We start from the raw sequence: 16,509 nt of genomic DNA on the forward strand, positions 1-16,509 counted from the left end.
TAGGTCTCTCCTTAATGCCCCTATTACCGAGGAAGAGATAATGTTCGCAATTAAGAATCTGCAAAATGGTAAGGCCCCAGGACCAGACGGGTTTTGTAGTGAGTTCTATAAAGAGTTCCATGGCCTGATCCTTGAGCCCATTGCGTGATATGTTTAACCACTCATTTTCAAATGACCAGCTCCCTCAAACGCTGAGAGAAGCCAACATTTCCCTTATTCTCAAAAAGGGAAAATGTCAAGAGTCTTGTTCCTCGTACAGACCAATTTCCCTTCTGAATGTGGATAGAAAATGGCTTTCTAAAATTCTAGCCACAAGATTAAAGGACTCACTGCCACTAATTGTGAAAGGAGATCAAACTGGCTTCCTTAAGGGCCGTAAGTCATGCAACAATGTCAGGCGGCTTCTTAATGTAATTCAAGCCTACCAACAAAGTGCTATGGATGGTCTTGTGCTCTCCCTAGATGCTGAGAAAGCATTTGATCGTGTGGAGTGGTCTTACCTATTATTTGCTCTAAATAAATTTGGTCTAGGGGACAACTTTATAAAATGGGTGAAAATGTTATATGATGATCCTCAGGCTGCTGTCCTTACTAACGGGCCAAGGTCAAATAGCTTCTCTGTACACAAAGATACCAGACAGGGCTGTCCTTTGTCCCCTCTCCTCTTTGCACTCGTTATGGAACCACTGGCCGAGGCCATCAGGGTATAACGCCTACTATACAGGGGCTGCTCATTGGTGATGTTCACCATAAAATAAGCTTGTATGCTGATGATGTCCTGATATTCATCTCTAGTCCCGATACTTCAATTACATCTCTTATTAATATTATTGAATTATTCAGCGAATTCTCAGGCTACAAGATTAACCTAACTAAGTCAGAGGCTATGCCACTTGGTAGCCTACACTCTGTACCTAATACTTCTCCCCCCCTTCCCTTTTAAATGGTCTGAAAATGAACATTTTACCTAGACTACTTTACCCAATCCAAATGATCCCAGTATTACTCTCCAATAAGGTAATAAAGGATGTAAATGGATGGCTAAGTTCCTTTATATGGAGTAAACGCAAGCCAAGACTTAAGTTCTATGGGCGGCTTGGACCTGCCCAATATCAGGTTCTATCAATGGTGTGCCCACCTTTGTTATATTTCTGACTGGATCACAAATGATGACTCCTCTATTTGGTTAGACATTGAGACTTCTCTTTCAAAATACCCCTTACAGGATCCTTTATTTTTCAGAAGTTTCAAGTCTGTAGAAGATCAATGCAATAATCCCGTTTCACTTAACACGCTCAAAGTATGGAGGTCAGTTCAACGCTTCCTGGGAAGGTCCAAACTAACCTCTGCTCTTGCCCCAATTCTTAACAACCCAGATTTCAGTCCAGGATTGCTGGATGCTGGCTTTAACTTTTGGCTTAATAAGGGCATACACAGGCTAAATGACTTATTTGCTGATAAGATTTGATTGTCATTTGAGCAGATGGTTGAGAAATATCGACTCCCAAAGCAGGACTTTTTCCAATTCCTACAAGTAAGACATTCTATTCTGAAGAGCACCACCTTAATTGGTAACCCTGATGTGTCTGTCATTGAAAGAATGCTTTTTTTCCCACAAAGGAAAATGTCTGTAAGTCTGTTTTATGATACTTTAAGGTCCTTTTCTGCTGTCAACACACAGAGGGTGAAACAAGTGTGGGAGAAAGAATTGTCTGTCACTATTGACGAAGAGATGGGTGAGGACATTTGGAGATATGCAAAAACAATATCTATATGTAATCGTACTAGAGCAATCCAATTAAGAATAATACACAGATTGCATATATCCCCAAATCGCAGACATGCTTTTAGCCCCACTTCCTCTTCCCCTCAGTGTCTTAAATGCAAAACTGATACAGGCACCCTAACACATTGTTTATGGTCATGTACCAAAATACAAAGATACTGGTCTGATGTTCTGCAAGAAATTGAAAAGATCCTAGGGGTTGATCTAGAATTGGACCCAGTTTCTTTACTGTTAGGTCTCCCTAGTAGGCATGTTACCTCTGTGGGTAAAAGGAGGCTTTACAACATCCTTACCTTCGCAGCGAGGAAAAACATCCTTTTACAGTGGATTAGTGATAAGGTTCCTTCTATTAAAGATTGGCATAAGATACTATTTGAATGGGTGCCTCTGGAATATCTGAAATGTACATTGCATTCTAAAACAGACCAGTTCTACAAAGTATGGGAACCTTATCTAAATTACCTAGAACCTGAGGTATCAGCTATTATGCTGCAAGGATTCTCTTAGAATCTATGTATTTCAGAACTACACTGTACGTTCCATGTGTGGAACCTAACTTCTTGGTTTAAACTGAGCTTTTTTGTTTAATTTCTGTTTGTAAGTTTTTTTAAATGTATGTATTGAGAGACACAATGATGGGGATGGGGTGAGAGAAGCACCGAGCAGGAAGATGAAAATGGTGTACGTATGTATGGGTGTGTGTGGTATGTATGTATGTGTGTATATGCATGTGTGTATGTGTATGTACAGGTATTCCTATGAGCATAGCTTCCACATGTATGTACAATAAGTCCACTCTCTTTGTCTCTCCCTCTCTTTCTTCTCTCACCCCCTTTCCATTGTGTAACACGCCGTCATATCGGGTTAGTCCACTAGGGACCTTTCGTTGCATTATGTTAGTAATCAATATAACCTATACCGTGTGTGTGTGTAGGTAATCCTGTGTGATTATTTAGTTAGTTAGTAAATAAATAATTAAACCAATTTGTGTACCGCTGATTCATCACTTAGGTTAGGGTTTGTGCAGATTTACAAGGTCAACGACGTTCAGAATGAGACTGATATGAGGAAATTATTCATCGATGACTGGTATGATATCAATATATTCTGATGTATTCTTGAGTTATTTTGGGAAATGGCAACTCATTAAACAAACTTTCCTAATGTGTTAATTGTTACATTATTAATTTAATTGGGTAATAATTAAACGTAGGAGGTAACTATTTGATGAAAAGCAGTCATCACATTAATGATATCACGTCACGACAAAGGACAAAGATAATCCAATATTTTTGGTAAGAAGGAGCAAGCAAGCAGACAATGCCACACTTGCTAAGTGTTTTTTGACATTTGCAATCCACAATGAATGTCCTTTCCTGAATCAATGGCCCTTTTGGGGGCCCTAAGCAAAATTTGGTAGTCCCGTTACTAATTTGCCATAAGGTGGAGAGAAACTTTTTAAATTTTAAAGCAAATTTCCTGCAATTCTATACATTTTGCATTGTTTATATGATATCTGTGTGAGAGTGACTAATAAAATCAATGGGAGCCCCATGTAGGTCAGGGCCCCTGGGCACATGCCTTGTGTGCATGGTTGGCAGTGGTGTGGTGGGGGCATACCCTGTATCAATTATGTAGTACAAAAAGAGATATCATGCACAAAGTAGCCTACACTATCTGTGAAATATATTCACGTGAGCCGCACGCAAAGCCTAGTTTCAACAGAATAGCATCTGCAGGCAGCAAAAGCAGGCAGCTCTCAACTGGTTGTCACATGGAGCAGCTCACAGAACAACATCAGTAGCCAGTAGGGTAGGTAGGAAAGCAACCTTGTCTCAGAGCATTTATGTACAGTGCATTCAGAAAGTATTCAGACCCCTTCCATTTTTCCACATTTTGTAAAATGTTTTCCTCATTAATCTACACACAATATCCCATAATGACAAAGCGAAAACAGGTTTAAAGAACATTTTGCTAATTTATTACAAATAAAAAACAGATACCTTATTTACATAAGTATTCAGACCCTTTACTATGAGACTCTAAATTTAGCTCAGGTCCATCCTGTTTCCATTGATCATCCTTAAGATATTTCTACAACTTAATTGGATTCCACCTGTGGTAAATTCAATTGATTGGACATGATTTGGAAAGGCTAATTAATAGGCTAATTAATAATTGTCTAATTAAGGTCCCACAGTTGACAGTGCATGTCAGGGCAAAAACCAAGCCACGAGGTCGAAGGAATTGTCCGTAGAACTACGAGACAGGATTGTGTAGAGGCACATATCTGTGAAAGGGTACCAAAACATTTCTGCAGCATAAAGGTCTCCAAGAACACAGTGGCCTCCATCATTCTTAAATGGAAGAAGTTTAGAACCACATAGACTCTTCCTAGAGCTGGACGCTGGGCCAAAGTGAGCAATCGGGGGAGAAGGGCCTTGGTCAGGGAGAGGACCAAGAACCTGATGGTCACTCTGACAGAGTTCCAGAGTTTCACTGTGGAGATGGGAGAACCTTCCAGAAGAACAACCATCTCTGCAGCACTCCACCAATCAGGCCTTAATGGTAGAGTGGCCAGACGGAAGCTACTCCTCAGTAAAAGACACATGACAGCCCTTCGGGACAAGTCTCTGAATGTCCTTGAGTGGCCCAGCCAGAGCCCGGACTTGAACACGATTGAACATCTCTGGAGAGACCTGAAAATAGCTGCGCAGCAATGCTCCCCATCCAACCTGACAGAGCTTGAGAGGATCTGCAGAGAACAATGGGTGAATCTTCCCAAATACAGATGTGCAAAGCTTGTAGCGTCACACCCAAGAAGACTCGAGGCTGTAATCGCTGCCAAATGTGCTTCAACAAAGTACTGCGCAAAGGGTCTGAATACTTATGTAAATGTGATACTTCCATTTTGTATTATTATTATACATCAGCATGTTAAATGTGCAACCAGAGGGAAAACAGTTCTAGACCACCTTTACTCCACACACCTTTAATCCATACAATGCTCTCCCTCACACTCCATTGGGAAATCTCACCCTAACTCTTTCCTCCTGATTCCTGCTTACAAGCAAAAATTAAATCAGGAAGCACCAGTGACTCAGTCTATAAAAAAGTGGTCAGATGAAGCAGATGATAAACTACAAGACTGTTTTGCTAGCACATACTGGAACATGTTCCGGGATTCTTCCGATGGCGTTGAGGAGTACACCACATCAGTCACTGGCTTTATCAATAAGTGCACCAAGGATGTCGCCCCCACAGTGACTGTACGTACATACCCCAGCCAGAAGCCATGGATTACAGGCAACATTCCCATTGAGCTAAAAGGTAGAGCTGCCGCTTTCAAGGAGCGGGACTCTAACCCGGAAGCTTATAAGAAATCCCGCTGTGCCCTCTCACGATCTATCAAACAGGCAAAGCATCAATACAGGACTAATATTGAATCATACTACACCGGCTCCGACGCTCGTCAGACGTGGCAGAGCTTGCAAACTATTACAGACTACAAAGGGAAGCACAGCCGAGAGCTGCCCAGTGACACGAGCCTACCAGACGAGCTAAATAACTTCAATGCTCGCTTCGAGGCAAGTAACACTGAAACATGCATGAGAGCATCAGCTGTTCCGGACGACCTGTTCTGCAGCCGATGTGAGTAAGACCTTTAAACAGGTCAACATTCACAAGGCCGCTTGTCCAGATGTATTACCAGGACGTGTACTCCGAACATGTGCTGACCAACTGGCAAGTGTCTTCACTGACATTTTCAACCTCTCCCTGTCGGAGTCTGTAATACCAACATGTTTCAAGCAGACCACCATAGTCCCTGTGCCCAAGAACACTAAGGCAACCTGCCTAAATGACTACCGACCCGTAGCGCTCACGTCCGTAGCTATGAAATGCTTTGAAAGGCTGGTCATGGTTCACATCAACACCATTATCCCAGAAACCCTAGACCCACTCCAATTTGCATACCGCACCAACAGAGCCACAGATGATGCAATCTGTATTGAATTCCATACTGCCCCTTCCCACCTGGACATAAGGAACACCTAAGTGAGAATGCTATTCACTGACCCTTGCTCAGCGTTCAACACAATAGTGCCCTGGAAGCTCATCACTAAGTTAAGGACCCTGGGACTAAACACCTCCCTCTGCAACTGGATCCTGGACTTCCTGACAGGCCGCCTCCAGGTGGTAAGGGTAGGTAACAACACATCCGCCATGCTGATCCTCAACATGGGGGCCCCTCAGGGGTGTGGGCGCAGTCCCCTCCTGTACTCCCTGTTCACTCATAATGATCGGCTATGAAAAGCCAACTGACATTTACTTCTGATGTGCTGACATGTTGCACCCTCGACAACTACTGTGATTATTATTATTTGACCATGCTGGTCATTTATGAACATTTGAACATCTTGGCCATGTTTTGTTATAATCTCCACCCGGCATGGCCACCCCTCATAGTCTGGTTCCTCTCTAGGTTTATTCCTAGGTTTTGGCCTTTCTAGGGAGTTTTTCCTAGCCACCGTGCTTCCACACCTGCATTGCTTGCTGTTTGGGCTTTTAGACTGGGTTTCTGTACAGCACTTTGAGATATCAGCTGATTTATGAAGGGCTATATAGATAAATTGGATTTGATTTGATGACAGCACGGCCAGGCATTAAGTTTGCCGACGACACAGCAGTGGTAGGTCTGATCACCGACAACAATGAGAGAAGCCTATAGGGAGGAGGTCAGAGACCTGACCATGTGGTACAAGGACAACAACCTCTCCCTCAACGTGATCAAGACAAAGGAGATGATTGTGGACTACAGGAAAAGGAGGACCGAGCACGCCCCCATTCTCATCAAAGGGGCTGTAGAGGAGCAGGTTGAGAGCTTCAAGTTCCTTAGCGTCCACATCACCAAAAAACTAACATGGTCCAAGCACACCATGACAGTTGTGAAGAGTGCACTACAAAACCTATTCCCTCTCAGGAGACTGAAAAGATTTGTCATGGGTCCTCAGATCCTCAAAAGGTTTTACAGCTGCACCATCGAAAGCATCCTGACTGGTTGCATCTCCGCCTGGCATGGCAACTGCTCGGCCTCCGACCGCAAGGCACTCCAGAGGGTAGTGCGTACGGCCCATTACATCACCATGGCCAAGCTTCCTGACATCTAGGAAGTCCAAAAAATCTCAAAGACTCCAGCCACCCTAGTCATAGACTGTTCTCTCTGCTACCGCACGGCAAGCGGTACCAGAGCGCCAAGTCTAAGTCCAAGCCATAAGACTCCTGAACAGCTCCCAAAATGGCTACCCAGACTATTTTCATTGCCCCCCCCCCCCCCCCCCCCCCATGCTACTGCTACTCTCTGTTATTATCTATGCATAGCCACTTTAATAACTCTACCTACATGTACATAACTACCTCAATTACCTCGACACCGGTGCCCCCTACACATTGATACATTGACTCACATTGTACCGGTAACCCCTGTATATAGCCCAGCTATTGTTATTTACTGCTGCTCTTTCATTATTTGTTATTATTTTCTCTTACTTTTTTAGGGATTTTATAAAAAATGCATTGTTGATTTTAAGGGCTTGTAAGTAAGCATTTCACTGTGTGTAGATTGATGAGGAAAAATAACAATTTAATACATTTTAGAATAAGGCTGTAAAGTAACAAAATGTGGAAAAGCCAAGGGGTCGGAATACTTTCTGAATGCACCGTAAATCCAAGACACTCCAATTGGTATGGAAAGGGAAAGGGGGATACCTAGCCAGTTGTACAAACTGAATGCCTTCAACTTAAATGTGTCTTCTGCATTTAACCCAACCCCTCTGAATCAGAAAGGTCCAGGGGGGCTGCCTTAATCGACATCCACGTCGGGTATATTATGTTTTGTATGTTATGTATTAATTTGTGGATAGCCATCACCGACTTTGTATAATATGTTATGAATTAGAATTCGTATTATGTGTTATGCATTTGCAAAACGTACAATGTATTACAAAATTGCAAATTGTACAATATGGTACGAATTTGCAAAACGTATCATATGTTAGGAATTCTAGCTATGTGGCTAATGTTAGCTAGGCTAGGGGTTAGGGTTAAGTTTAAGGTTGGTGTTAAGTTTAGGAGTTAGGTTAAAGGGTTAAGTTTAGGGTTAGCTTTAGGGGAAGGTTTATCTAAAAGGGTTAAGGTTAGGGGAAGGGTTAACTAAAAGGGTTAAGGTTAGGGTTAAGGGAAGGGTTAGCTAACATGCTAAGTAGTTGCTAATTAACTAAAAAGTCGTAAGTAGTTGAAAATTGCTAATTGCTAAAGTTATCCTCAATGAGATTCGAACTTGCAACATTTGGGTTGCTAGACGTTCACGTGATATGCGTGATACATTTACTATGTTACATCTAGTCTATGAGACCAGGTTGTTAGATTGGGTGGACATGTCTGTTCATGCTGCAAGAGCTCTGTTAGGTTGGGAGGATGTCCTCTGGAAGCTGTCATAATTACTGTGTATGTCTATGGAAGGGAGTGAGAACCATGAGTCTCCTAGGTTTTGTATGGAAGTCAATGTACCCAGAGGAAGACGGAAACTAGTCGTCCTCCGGGTACACCATTATGCTACCCATGAGAGTGCTTTGAGGCTACTGTAGACCTTCATTGCAAAATAGTGTGTTTTAATAAATTATTTGTTGGCGTGAATATATTTAGTATAGTTTTATCAAAAATAATAACTTTTTTATTGTTTCATTATTATTATTATTATTACTTTTATTCACTGAGGAGGATGGTCCTCCCATTCCTCCACTGATGAGCCTCCACTGGTGTAAATGCTTTCTGAAGACACTGTAGGTATTACAGACTGGGTCAGGGAGAGGTTTAAAATGTCAGTGAAGACACTTACCAGCTGGTTAGCGCATGCTCTGAGTATGTGTCCTGGTAAACTGTCTAAATGTTTAAAGAATAAACTGACATGGAAATGTCAGAATCAAAATCAAAGGACTTAATTGAAAGACTTTGACTGTATAAAAATGCAGGTTGCCAGGACAGCTACTCGGCCCCTTGCTGCAGTGAAAATATCTCAGATGCAGGCCCTATTCTTCTTGGGAGGTCAGCGTTCTCTGGTACTGGGGGCCCTACTTTGCCTCAATTATTACATGTACATTCCCCGTTGAAACTGAAGAACACATTAGAAAGCTGTGAAAGACTCTAGATATACATTTAGGCTAGATTGTGAAAGTGCACATTGTAATCGTGACCGGAGTGTTGTCTTGTCTAAGAGCAGAACACAGCAAATTAAAACCAGTTATGTGATGACATTTCATTTTCCTGTTCACAGCAAAGCCCTTGGAGCTGCTTCCCTATCTCAGGTAGTCACACATCCACTAATGAAGAGCATCACCTACTGGCCACAACTTGTATTGGGTCTGTCTTTGAAAACATTAATCTGCATTGCTTCAATTGTCACAAATACTAACATCCCCTTTGCTATAGAGAGTAAAATAAATGAGTATCCTTGCCTTGTGCGAGCCAGAACTGCTCACAGGAGCAGGGGCCCATTTATAAGTACACCCTCTGGACAGGACGCTCGTCTATCGCAGGGCCTCACCCCCAATCTATTCTCTTAATGCTGAGTGATAGAACTCCAATTTTAAGAGTCTTTGGTATGACTCAGTCAGGGATCGAACTCACAACCTTCCAATCTCAGGGTGGACACTAACCACAAGGCCACTGAGGACTGACCTTCAATTGGGGAGAACTGCTTGGTTGGTCAGCTGTCTTTGGCTCCTGTGACTGGTCGGTGTGCCTACCACTGTATTTCGCAGGAGTGGTGTGGACATCCATTTATGACACCATCTATGCCCATCAGGTATTAGGTGTATACCTGTGCTATGACTGTCATGTTGTGCCTATTTAACATTGCTATTACAAATGTTTGTACTTCCTCAGTTCATGCTGTTCGTTGAAGAATATTCTAGATTGTTCTATGAATGACAACTTTTTATAATGTGTGCATTGCATTCCTTCCTATTGTCGCTGGGACAAAGATGACGATATCAGAGTAGGTGTCAAGTCTATAGCATTGAGGTTCCAGGAGCACACCAACAATTGGCTCAGTGGGTTCATGATGGCCATGATGTTAAGGCTGGTTGTGGCTGGGTTCAACGCAGAACAGACCCTGCCTTACTATGCAACATTGTGGCTATTCACCTCACATTTCAGGTGGGGGTATATTTGATATGTTATGTGCAAACATTTCAGTTTTTGGCCATGGTTATGTTGACATTTTACAAAGAACCCTCAACTGAAATCAATCCACAATACCCGTTAGTGACAATACATCCCAAACAATTATTTTCATTTTATGTGACTAATTGTGATGCTTTTCTTTTTAATTAGGTATGTTTACACATTGGACATCAACAAACCAGAGGACTGCTGGAAGAAATGTATTTCAATCAGAACCCTTGGACTATTCTTGTTCTTGGGAATAGTCTGTGGAAATGTGTGGAAAGAAAGAAGATACACCTTATTTCCAAGAGTTTGATACCACTCCATTCACTCCATTCCAGCCATTATTATGAGCCGTCCTCCCCTAACCAGTTTCCTGTGAGTAATACACCACCCATTATTTTGTAAGTCTTTATTGTATTAGGCGTTGTCTCTCAAAGCTCATATTGGGCAATACTTTTTGTGGCTTTAAGATCCCTGGCTTCTAGGAAAATCAAGGTCAAGAACAACCAATCAACCCTATAATAATTTTTTCACACATTTGTTGTGCTACAGCCTGAACTTAAAATGGGATTTTGTGTCACAGATCTACACACAATACCCCATAATGTCAAAATAACATTTTGTTGTGAGAATTTTTTTACATATTTATTAAAAATGAAAAGCTGGGAAGTATTGAGTCAGTAAGTATTCAACCCATTTATTATGGCAAGCCTAAATAAGTACAGGAGGAAACATTTGCTTAACAAGTTACATAATATGTTGCATGGACTCGCTCTGTGTGCAACAATAGTGGTTAACATGATTTTTGAATGACTGCCAAATCTCTGTACCTCACATATACAATTATCTGTAAGATCCCTCAGTTAATAAGCTAATTTCAAGCACAGATTCAACCACAAAGACCGAGGAAGTTTTCCAATGCCTTTCAAATAAGGGCATGTACTGGTAGATGGGTGAAAATAAAAAGCAGACACTGAATATCCATTTGAGCATGGTGAAATTATCATTTACGCTTTGGATGGTGTATCTGCAAAGATACAGGTGTCTTTCCTAACTCAGTTTTCAGAGGGGAAGGAAACCGCTCAGGGATTTCACCATGAGGCCAATGATGATTTCAAAACAGTTTAATGGATGCGATAGGAGATAACTGAGGATGGATCAAATACATTGTAGTTACGCCACAATACTAACCTAAATGACGAAGTGAAAAGAAGGAAGCCTGTACATAATACAAATATTTCAAAACATGCATCATGTTTGTAAAAAGGCATTAAAGCAACACTGCAAAAAATGTGGCAAAGAAATTATTTAACTTTTTGTCCAGAATACAAAGCGTTATGTTTGTGGCAAATCACAAAACATATCACTGAGTACAACTCTTCATATTTTCAAGCATGTTGTTGGCTGTATAATGCTATGGGTATGCTTGCCATCGGCAAGGACTACGAAGTTATTTAGGATTAAAAATACACATAATAGAGCTAACCACAGGTTCTGTGTCTAGATCGGCATAGGCTAAGATGCAATAGATAGTATAGAATACAGTATATACATATGAGATGAGTAATGCAAGATATGTAAACATTATTAAAGTGACATTATTAAAGTATGATCTGAAGTATGATAACAACTGCTCCAAAATAATCCATGTTTGCACTCTGCCAGAGCACAACACCTCAACACCTTCTGACAACGTGAGTATTTACCCAACCCAGATAGGTGCACACCAATATCCTCCTAATATATGTGGGCTTTAGCCACTTGTACAGTGCCTTCGGAAAGTATTCAGACCCCTTGACTTTCCACATTTTGTTGGGTTACAGCCTTATTCAAAAATTGATTAAATCGTTTTCCCCCTCATCAATCTACACACAATACCCCATAATGACAAAGCAAAATCAGATTCTATTTTTTTAGCTAATTTATAGAAAATAAACTGAAATATCACATTTACATAAGTTCTCAGACACTTTACTTAGTACTTTGTTGAAGCACCTTTGGCAGCGATTACAGCATTGAGTCTTTTGGGGTATGACGCTACAAGCTTGGCACAACTGTATTTGGGGAGTTTCTCCCATTCCTCTCTGCAGAGCCTCTCAAGCTCTGTCAGGTTGGATGGGGAGCATTGCTGTATAGCTATTTTCAGATCTCTCCAGAGATGTTCGATCGTGTTCAAGTCCGGGCTCTGGCTGGGCCACTCAAGGACATTCAGAGACTTGTCCCGAAGTCACTCCTACGTTGTCTTGGCTGTATGCTTACGGTCGTTGTCCTGTTGGAAACTGAACCTTCGCCCCAGTCTGAGGTCCTGAGTGCTCTGGAGCAGGTTTTCATCTAGGATCTCTCTGTACTTTGCTCTGTTCATCTTTTCCTTGATCCTGACTAGTCTCCCAGTCCCTGCCACTGAAAAACATCACCACAGCATGATGCTGCCACTACCATGCTTCACCGTAAGGATGGTGCCAGGTTTCCTCCAGACATGACGCTTGGCATTCAGGCCAAAGAGTTCAATCTAGGTTTCATCAGACCAGAGAATCTTGTTTCTCATGGTCTGAGATTCTTTAGGTGCCTTTTGGCAAACTATCATGTGCCTTTTACTGAGGAGTGGCTTCCGTCTGGTCACTCTACCATAAAGGCCTGATTGGTGGAGTGCTGCAGAGATGGTTGTCCTTCTGGAAGGTTCTCCTATCTCCATAGAGGAACTAGAACTAGTGACCATCGGGTTCTTGGTCTCCTCCCTGACCAAGACCCTTCTCCCCCGATTGCTCAGTTTGGCCGGGGCGACCAGCTCTAGGAAATGTCTTGGTGGTTCTAAACGTCTTCCATTTAAGAATGATGGAGGCCACTGTGTTCTTGGAGACCTTCAATGCTGCAGAAATGTATTGGTAGCCTTCCCCAGATCTGTGCCTTAACACAATCCTGTCTCTGCAATCTACGGTCAATTCCTTTGACCCCATGACTTGGTTTTTGACATGCACTGTCAACTGTGGGACATTATTTAGACAGGCGTGTGACTTTCCAAATCATGTCCAATCAATTAAATTTATCACAGGTGGACTCCAATTAAGTTGTAGAAACATCTCAAGGATGATCAATGGAAACAGGATGCACCTGAGCTCAATTTTGAGTCTCATAGCAAAGGGTCTGAACACTTATGTAAATAAGTATTTATTTTTAATTAATGTGAAAACATTTCTAACAACCTGTTTTTGCTTTGTTAGTATGGGGTATTGTGTGTAGATTGCTAAGGATTTTCTATTTTTAAAACCCATGTTAGAATAAGGCTGTAACGTACACAAAATAGAAAAAGTCAAGTGGTCTGAATACTTTCCAGAGGCACTGTATAACTGGTAGTCTGCTCTCACAGCTGCAGTCCAGACAAGAATCCCCACAAACTGACCGATATGTAAGCCATGCCACCAGGTTGAAAACCCAAATGTCATTACCAGCAGAGCAGTTTTTCTTCTTTGCAAAACCAGCCTACGTAGCGATGTAGCTGTTGTACCATTCCACCGACAGGCAAATTCAGACACCTAGAAGGACATCTCTGTGGTCCAGAGATCTCCGTCAGACAGGCCCCTCCAGTTTGTGCCGTCCTTCCTGGCCATCTGTAACGGTTCTCCTCTTCATCTGAGGAGGAGTATGAAATATCGGACCAATACGCAGCATGGTAAGTGTTTGTCATATTTATTACACTGAACACAGAAAACAAACGAACAAGAGAATAAAGGAAAACCGAAAAAGTCCCGTATGGTGAAAACACTGAAACGGAAAATAACCACCTACAAACAAAAGTGGGAAAACAGGCTACCTAAGTATGGTTCTCAATCAGAGACAACGATTGACAGCTGCCTCTGATTGGGAACCATACCAGGCCAAACACATAGAAATATAAACACAGAACAAAACATAGAATGCCCACCCCAACTCACACCCTGACCAACCTAAAATAGAGACATAAAAAAAGGAACTAAGGTCAGGACGTGACACCATCCTCCTGAACCCAAGCCCAGCAGCATTATTCAGACTGATCCTCCAGTGGGAGTAATATCTGACCCTCAACACCACAACACCTTAAATTAAATCTTGAGGAAAAAAGCCAACTTGGCACCTTCATTCATTGAATCAGATGGCTCATTCATCAAAAAGCCCACTGATAATGCAAACTACTTGAATTACTTTTTCATTGGCAAGATAAGCAAACTTATGGATGACATGCCAGCAACAAACGCTGACACTACACATCCAAGTATATTGGACCAAATTATGAAAGACAAGAATTGTACTTTTGAATTCCGTAAAGTCAGTGTGGAGGAGGTGAAACAATTATTATTGTCTATCAACAATGACAAGCCACCGGGGTCTGACAATCTGGATGGAAAATGACTGAGGATAATAGCAGACGATATTTCCACTCCTATTAGCCACATCTTCAATTTAAGCCTACTAGAAAGTGTGTGCCCTCAGGCTTGGAGGGAAGCTAAAGTCATTCCGCTACCTAAGAATAGTAAAGCCCCCTTTACTGGCTCAAATAGCTGACCAATCAGCCTGTTATCAACCCTTAGTAAACTTCTGGAAAAAAATGGTGTTTTACCAGATACAATACTATTTCACAGTAAACAAATTGACAACAGAATTTCAGCATGCTTATAGGGAAGGACACTCAACAAGCACAGCACTTACAAAAATGACTGATGATTGGCTGAGAGAAGTTGATGATAAAATGATTGTGGGGGGATGTCTTGTTAGACTTCAGTGCAGCTTTTGACATTATCGATCATAGTTTGCTGCTGGAAAAACATATGTGTTAAGGCTTTACACCCCCTGCTATAATGTGGATAAAGAGTTACTTGTCTAACAGAATTCAGAGGGTGTTCTTTAATGGAAGCCTCTCAAATATAATCAGGAATCAGGAATTCCCCAGGGTAGCTGTTTAGGCCCCTTGCTTTTTTCAATTTTTACTAACTGACTTTGAGTAAAGCCAGAGTGTCTATGTATGTGAATGACTCAACACTATACACATCAGCTACTACAGAGACTGAAATGACTGTAACACTCAACAAAGAGCTGCAGTTTCAGAGTGGGTGGCAAGGAATAAGTTAGCCCTAAATATTTCAAAAACTAAAAGCATTGTATTTGGAACAAAACACTCACTACACCCTAAATCTCAATTAAATCTTGTAATAAATAATGTGGAAATTGAGAAAGTTGAGATTACTAAACTGCTTGGAGTAACCCTAGATTGTAAACTGTCATGGTCAAAACATATTGATGCAGTAGTAGCTAAGATGGGGAGAAGTCTGTCTATAATAAAGCGATGCTCTGCCTTCTTAACTACACTATCAACAAGGCAGGTCCTACAGGCCCTAGTTTTGTCGCACCTTGACTACTGTTCAGTCGTGTGGTCAGGTGCCACAAAAAAAGATTTGGAAAAATTGCAATTGGCTCAGAACAGAGCAGCACAGCTGGTCCTTGGGTGTACAGAAAGAGCAAATATTAATAATATGCATGTCAATCTCTCCTGGCTGAAAGTGGAGGAGAGATTGACTTCATCACTACTTTTATTTATGAGAGGTATTGACATGTTGAATGCACTGAGCTGTCTGTCTAAACTGCTGGCACACAGCTCAGACACCTATGCATACCCCACAAGACATGCCACAAGAGATCTCTTCACAGTCCCCAAGTCCAGAAGAGACTACGGGAGGCACGCAGTACTACATAGAGCCATGACTACATGGAACACTATTCCACATCAAGTAACAAACACACACACACACGATAACATACACACTATACATACACATGGATTTAGTACTGTAGATATATGTCACTGGGCATATATGTCACTGGCTCGTATCACTGGGCAGCTTGAGGCTGTGCTTCCCATCCTTGCTCTTCCTCCAAACACGGCAAGTGGAGTTTTGACCAAAAAGCTCTATTTTTGTCTCATCAGACCACATGACCTTCTCCCATTCCTCCTTTGGATCATCCAGATGGTCATTGGCAAACTTCAGACGGGCCTGGACATGCGCTGGCTTGAGCAGGGGGACCTTGCGTGCGCTGCAGGATTTTAATCCATGACAGCGTAGTGTGTTACTAATGGTTTTCTTTGAGACTGTGGTCCCAGCTCTCTTCAGGTCATTGACCAGGTCCTGCCGTGTAGTTCTGGGCTGATCCCCCACCTTCCTCGTGATCATTGATGCCCCACGAGGTGAGATCTTGCATGGAGCCCCAGACCGAGGGAGATTGACCGTCATCTTGAACTTCTTCCATTTTCTAATAATTGCGCCAACAGTTGTTGCCTTCTCACCACGCTGCTTGCCTATTGTCCTGTAGCCCATCCCAGCTTTGTGCAGGTCTACAATTTTATCCCTGATGTCCTTACACAGCTCTCTGGTCTTGGCCATTGTGGAGAGGTTGGAGTCTGTTTGATTGAGTGTGTGGACAGGTGTCTTTTATACAGGTAACGAGTTCAAACAGGTGCAGTTAATACAGGT

The 16,509-nt window shown here is 42.0% G+C and overlaps 1 protein-coding gene across 1 annotated transcript; it reads left to right on the forward strand.

Annotated features, from left to right (window-relative positions):
• Positions 1–4,959: 4,959 nt before the first annotated feature.
• On the forward strand, positions 4,960–10,325 carry LOC139412321 (4-hydroxybenzoate polyprenyltransferase, mitochondrial-like). The gene is made up of 6 exons (XM_071159158.1): positions 4,960–5,202; positions 8,815–8,936; positions 9,117–9,202; positions 9,514–9,654; positions 9,826–10,000; positions 10,178–10,325. The coding sequence occupies exons 1-6, from the start codon at positions 4,960–4,962 to the stop codon at positions 10,323–10,325; spliced, it is 915 nt and encodes a 304-aa protein (XP_071015259.1).
• The last annotated feature ends 6,184 nt before the right edge of the window (positions 10,326–16,509 follow it).

Source organism: Oncorhynchus clarkii, chromosome 6 (genome assembly GCF_045791955.1).
Source record: "Oncorhynchus clarkii lewisi isolate Uvic-CL-2024 chromosome 6, UVic_Ocla_1.0, whole genome shotgun sequence".
Taxonomy (NCBI): domain Eukaryota; kingdom Metazoa; phylum Chordata; class Actinopteri; order Salmoniformes; family Salmonidae; genus Oncorhynchus; species Oncorhynchus clarkii.